The sequence below is a fragment of the Polyodon spathula genome, chromosome 19, assembly GCF_017654505.1.
Source record: "Polyodon spathula isolate WHYD16114869_AA chromosome 19, ASM1765450v1, whole genome shotgun sequence".
NCBI lineage: Eukaryota > Metazoa > Chordata > Actinopteri > Acipenseriformes > Polyodontidae > Polyodon > Polyodon spathula.
In genome coordinates this window covers 22,138,451-22,145,425 of record NC_054552.1, presented here as the reverse complement: position 1 = coordinate 22,145,425, position 6,975 = coordinate 22,138,451, and the positions used below count along the sequence as shown (strand labels likewise).

General features: G+C 39.2%; 1 protein-coding gene across 1 annotated transcript; it reads left to right on the top strand.

The window, feature by feature from the left end:
* Positions 1 to 2,543: 2,543 nt before the first annotated feature.
* On the top strand, positions 2,544 to 6,269 carry LOC121294878 (peptidyl-prolyl cis-trans isomerase B). The gene is made up of 5 exons (XM_041219027.1): positions 2,544 to 2,767; positions 4,528 to 4,641; positions 4,995 to 5,088; positions 5,503 to 5,687; positions 5,820 to 6,269. Exons 1-5 carry the CDS (start codon positions 2,633 to 2,635, stop codon positions 5,940 to 5,942), a joined length of 651 nt encoding a protein of 216 aa, XP_041074961.1. The 5' UTR covers positions 2,544 to 2,632; the 3' UTR covers positions 5,943 to 6,269.
* The last annotated feature ends 706 nt before the right edge of the window (positions 6,270 to 6,975 follow it).

The following is a 6,975-nucleotide window of genomic DNA, read 5'->3' as shown; positions in this document are numbered from 1 at the left end:
ACAAATGGGTACTTTCAAAACAAATAACTACTTATTACTTAACCTAAAAGATTAGCCATAAAATGCACAATTATAATTATTTAAAAAGAGCTGTCAACAGTAACTGTGCACCATCATGAAATGGATCTAGTTTATCAAGCACTCCACTTTAAAATGAAACAGTAAAGTGAGTTTAAATGGGCCAAGCAGCAGCTCTTACCCGCTACTCCTTCACTCACATCATAAACTGAGTGCACACCTGTCAAGCAGACACCCGTTTTTACAAATGTCTTTCTCAGAGTCGAGGGTTTGTGTTACAAGTATCAGATCATTCGATTTTTTTTTTTTGTGAACAAAAACAACGTCTACTCATTCTACCGTGTTCCTGTTTTCTGTAAACGGTTGGCAGCCATATAGCCACCGCACTCAAAAACAAACCTCAGTATGCTATGAATTGAGCACCACAGCCCATCCATTAACTGGTGATGTGCCACATGGTATAGTGTCACTGCCATGGTGTTGTGGTAAGGGAAACGGTACCACAAGGGCAGCACAAGCCATTTTACATAGTAATTGCTTGGCAATGGTAGGACCTGGGTACCATGTAATCAGTGGAGCACTGTGGTACCGTATCAAGATCCATATTCAATAAACTGCTTTCATTATTTCAGAGACAAAAAGAAATGAAACATGCAGTAACTGATATTTATTATTGAATGACGTTTTAGTATTGTAGCGATAGTTCCAGAAAAGAAACTAAAAGAACGCTCAGGTTTGTAATGCTAACATGTCTATGTATACATTTAATAATAAGGATACGCAGAGCTGGTCCATATACGAAGAGTGTAACAAAGTTAACATGCATGTATACATTATTTGTATTGTATGTCCAATTCCATACATTTGACAAATATATTGTACAACAAACTAGAAGATATGTATAAATACATTTTTGTAATTAAAATATATAAATGAAATGCGTATTGCGACACTCACCCGTCTCGCTCCTATTTTAAGCGGTATTTACTCACAGGTGATTATTTCTCAGCATAACTGTCCTGTGTGCCAGGGCACTGGTTACTATCAACAGTTATTGTGTACTCACGAAGCTGTGGGAAAGACATGCAAACAGCAACAGCCTCTGAAGTTCAGACCCATTTTTCTCAGCTTCTCAAGCAAATGTGGCCCAGATCTGACTACTGCAAGTACGCAAATATTAAAGATGAACTTTCAAATAACATTTTTTAAGTACTTTTACTGGTGTTTATATTATTTGTTGTTGAATCCAAAGCTTTCGTTTTGCACGGTGGTGCATCTGTTAATTATGTACTGCTCACCACATGTAATTCGTATACAGCGAGTTTAAAAATCAATATAGATTGACTACGCCATGTATAACCTCCTACTGCTGTAAGGAAATGCTTATACAGTATGAGATTTCTAATGGGAGGGGGGCACTGTGTCCATACACCTGCCTTTGGGTAACAAACGCGAGGGACTGAACACGGTAGATTATATATATTTATATTGCTTTAACACAAACATTAAAATATATAATACAACAAACGAGTAATATATGATGTTGTACTATATTATATATATATATTAGTATATATTATTATATTTAATATATATATATATATATATATATATATATATACACATACCGAAGTAACACAAAAAATAAACATATTTCTAGAGGTGTAAAAGTCAACAAATCTTAACAATTAAAGATTCCAGTGTTCTTTCAGGCTTTTTTTTTTACTTTAAACACCTTGATGGTGCGAATGTATTCCTCTGTCTCTTTTCGAAACAATTATATATTCAGAAATGAATTTAGCAAACTTGACCAAAAAAAAAAAAAAAAAAAAGTCAGTCGCTGACACCGTTCTCCTTCTCATTGGCTGTTAACCAGTCCAATCCTGTTAGACTAACGTGAACTCTTCACTCTGGAGAGGGGACTCGACTGTACCAAAGACATGAGTAGCGGGTGACAATGAAATCAAACATTTAATTAATCAGTGTGATTACGAATAGAATTACACAGTTGACCACCTTTATTTTAAACATTTAGTTTGTATTATTAAATAATTATAGTAGTGGTGCGTATAGTTATGATGAATTTGATTACAATAATTGTCAACACTTAATTGCTACTTAAATTCATAGTTTAACCACTCGTCTTTATTTGATTTTAAACATTATTTAAATGAATAAGGATGCCGTTGTACAAACATCCACAATTCACATTCTCCCGTTTAATACACACGTAGCCAACACATATCATAAGAAATATTAACCTATGTTCTTGAGACAGAATCCTCTCCAATCGTACTAATTTGGAAATACTTGTGGAAGTGACACATTTCGAAAAAACAATAACAAATGCTTATTTAATAAATATACATAAGAATATATTTTTCCACGGTTAAATAACACAATAAGTTAAAATATATAACATATTATATGGTGTGTGATTTCTCCAAAGTGCATTAACACGTTATTAAAATACCCCCCTCTATTTTACAAATGGTCTCACTCTGCGGTCCCAGTGGGTGTTCAAGGCCGGCGGTCGCCCAGAATCCCCTCCCCGGATCTTTTCCTGCCTCGAAACTGCATTTATCCACGGCACTGCCCAACTTGAGTCTGGTTCATGCTGCGGATCTTAGAGAAGAACATGAAGCTGCTCTTCGCCCTCGCCCTGATCGCAGGTTCGGTGATTTTCTTGCTTTTCCCGAGCGGCTCAGATGCAGAGGAAAAGCAGAAAGGACCCAAAGTCACTGCCAAGGTAAAGCAATACGACGAGTAACACAGGGAGGAAAAATTACAACATAGCAGTATTAAAGAGACAGCGCGGCTTTCTTCACGCGTCTTCAGCGCATATTGGAAAATACGAGTTTTTTTTTTAATTTAAGTAAATATAAATACAAAAATAATCATATTAGTAACACATTAAGGTCGCTTGCTAAATGCCAGCTACTGCACTCGCGTAATTTTTGTGAAATTGAGATTGAAAACATGCAAACTATAGTGTAACATGTCACGTGAGCATCTTGTGTCAGGCTATACTGCATTTTTGGTATTAACAGCACATATGTTGCGTTTGCATGAGAAATGTCAAATTAAAGGCGCACATTAACGCGATAAAAATACGTTTGCTTTAGTGTGGTATTGGAGAAGTTACACCAACAGCAAATAGGAACAATTAACACGGTATAGCTCTGAATTTAAAAAAAAATAGCGGCCCCTTTAAATGGACCGTGACTGACACGTCGTCTTTTTTAGAACGTCGGTGTAAAGCATTGTTGTGCAAACAATTATTGGCGTCCTAGACTGAACAGCTTTTACACACAGAAAACATTTTAAATAAACATTGAGATTGCCCCGAATCAGTTCACTGAAGTAGATTTAAAATGCATGCTGAATTAATAAATAGGACGAGTTGTGCTTGCGGCCTAAACATTGTCCGACACCCTCCGCTCGGCGAAATCACGCATTTGCTTCCTTGGTTTGTTCAATGTGTATAATTTGAAATGCCGTGAAGCACACCCGACCCTTAATGCATTCTAGCTACATTCCATTCAGAGCCCCTGAGAACGAACTGCATGCACAACGTGGCCATTTTCTTCTTGATTCTCAGCAGGGCAACCATTTACTTGAGAGGTCTGTCTTGCGGAGGCGTTTTTTACGCGTGAAATATAAGCATATTCTCAGTTGGTGCGAATGCATGTTGCATACAGATATAATGTGGGAATTTGCTAGTCACACTGTGAAAATCAAATGTATATTCCTGCTACACAATGTATTTGCGTAATTTTGCATGGAGCCGTTGGCGGTGTTGTGATTGGCAGAATTCCTCCATACCCGGAACATTGACTTGTGGCTTCGGTATATTTAAACATCTGTCCAGTTGGGTTAGCGCTATTTAAATAGCAGTTTGTTATGTTTTTGAAAGTTAAGGTTCACATTGCCTTAAAAATAAATAAATAAAATCTCTCGATAGATATAGATATATCCAGGGTGATTTTTAGAAAGTAAGTTTACCACATCTATGATATGGTGCGTTCATGTGGTAAACTTGCTGTCTAATCACCCTGTATATAAGTACTTTATTTAGGATGGGGTGGTACTCTGCACTTCATCCATCCCTGGCTTGGTTGAACTAGTTTAACTGGTTTATTGTATACTCAAATGGACACCCAGCCTTATTTACCTTTCTCCGTAATTGCTTGTGGCTCTGCAGTTACTTACTCAATAGGGATATTTGAGAATGGGTGTTATCAAACCACAATGAGAACAGTTTAACTTCACAAGACTTCACAAATTAGCAGTATGTTAGAGCTGAATTATAGACGGTGTGGTTTATGAATCACGTACAACATACTGGATTGCTTGAGAAGCAGATACCAGACATGAGAGCTGCAAAGCTCCTACCGTTTTGCACCAGACTAATGGGATTCTGCTACGCTACACTGATCCATAGGAACCCCCGTCTTGTAGACCTCTTGCTTTGAATCGGAAAGTGACCCAGGTTTGTTCTTGATCCAGGTGTACTTTGACATCAGAATTGGAGATGAGGACGCTGGGCGCATTGTGATCGGGCTGTTTGGAAAGACTGTCCCAAAGACTGTTGAGAATTTCGTTACCCTGGCAACTGGAGAGGTTAGTACAGTAGTTACCTTGCTGTAGTGCAGCATATCGATACGCTAAACATCCAGACCTGGGGATGCTGGATTGGGGATTTGAAAATACAAAAAAGGAAAGTGTATTGGAGGAGTTGATTTAACAGACCTAGAATGTAGGCTTGTGAAAATGAGAGCCTAGACCAGGGCTAGGGTACAGCTGAAACAAAAACCAGGCGGGACAGCGGCCCTCCAGGACAAGGGTTGAGTAGCCTTGCTCTAGACTATTGGTCAGTCTATTGCCAGTTTTCCCAAGCCGTATGTCTGATAGTTGTCATTGTTTTTTCTCCACAATTCCTTGATATATGCAACACATTTCTTTTTTGCCTGCAGAAAGGTTTTGGATTCAAGGGCAGCAAGTTCCACCGTGTCATCAAGGACTTTATGATCCAGGGTGGAGACTTCACCCGAGGCGATGGCACAGGAGGTAGGTCAAGCAGTGCACCTGGCTGTGGGATTCCAGATATCCTGCTTCAGGGGATAGGGATGGGTGCCCTGTGGGGGCACAAGCTGGTGCACAATTCTGTACCAGGTACAGGCATAAACGTGCTGGAGAATCTCCTGCTCTGCTGTCCTCAGCAGCTGTTGGTGGAGGGTGGTTATAAAATAGGAGAATTTAAACGCAAAAGGAAGTACTAATGCAACATCATTCCCTGTAAAGGGTGAGTGAGCTTGCGTGCTTAAAGAGGACTTCCCTTTTAAATATCCTCAACCTATGCGGCTGATTGTGAAGCATGTGTGTGGAAGAGCTCCAGTGAGTTCCACTTCTGTTTGCTGCTAGTATTGGATGTGTGCTGGCTGTATTCAGACCCCCTCTAATCAGCCTCCACCATCTTTTCAGGAAAGAGCATCTATGGAGACCGCTTCCCTGATGAGAACTTCAAGCTGAAGCACTACGGACCAGGCTGGCTGAGCATGGCCAATGCTGGCAAGGATACCAACGGCTCCCAGTTCTTCATCACAACTGTCCAAACCCCCTGGCTGGACGGCAAGCATGTGGTCTTCGGCAAAATCCTGGAAGGCATGGTGAGTAATCGCTTTGATTTGTACGAGTCTGACCAGCAGTCTGTTTAATAACAGGCAGCCCACAAAACTGATTTTAAAATGTACAATTTGTGTTAAAGAAGCTAATGGAGACTCTCATTTCTTACCTTGCAGGATGTTGTTAAGAAGATTGAAGCCACCAAGACAGATGGCAGAGACAGGCCCCTGAAAGACGTAGTTATTGCTGACAGTGGTAAAATTGAAGTAGAAAAACCATTTGCGATCGCAAAGGAGTAGGCCAAAGAGGGTTCAGAAGAAATCCTTCTCCTGGAGCCATTTCTTTTCTGGGAGGGGAAAGGGAGATTTATACCAGTGCCCAAAGGGGAATTTTACACCTGCCCTGTCCTCTATGGGGCAACGCCTACCCCCCACATCTGACCTTAATCAAGACAGTGATGTCATCTCCCTGTCGCTCGAGCATTGAAGTAATGTCTGACTAGCAAAGGGCTCACAAGTGTGTGCAAGATCATGGGTCCACTTACAAAGACATTCCAAAATGTGACAAAACAGTTGCCGACTTTTTGTAAAGAGCACTCGACAAATTAAAGTTTCAAAGTTTTGTTACTATTTTGCTCCATTGTGGTTATTTTCTGCTGACATGGACATAAATACACACAACCTGGAATTCGATTAGGCTTTCAAAAGCGATTTCAGTAGCGCTGCTGGTTAAGTTGTACCCTCTTCTGAGATGGAGTATATCATTCCATAAATGTACTCATCCTTGTCTGGTTAGCAAATCTGTACTCTGTAATTCATTCATAACTTTAAACACTGCAATTCACCAGCTTTCTTTATTTTTACTACAGTAAGTCCTACCACAAAACCAACTTCACAAATTTTAGATTTTTGGGGTGGATAGATTGTACCCTTTTTCATAAGCTTAAGTTGTTCTGTGACTATTTGCATTATCTAATGTTATTTAGTGCTTGGTAGACTTAAGGTAAAATTAACTAAGAAATAAATGCATGAACGCTTTACTTAACTGAAATTTCACAAGGTTTGTAGTGTGTTTGGGTGCAGTAGTCAATACATTGAAGGGAAGGTGCTTGTTTGACTGCTGCGTTGTGAAATGATCAGTCAGCAGATAAATAAATCAAATTTATCTATACTGCCTGTTTTAAATTGTACTTAAATGTATACCACCTTGAATTAAATGTGGAATACATATTTTGAGCAATCCATTTGTTAGGAATGGATTCCGTCAAGCATGGGGTAAAAAGCTGGACCGCTAAATACATAAATAAAAAATATATATAACACAGAAATCAGA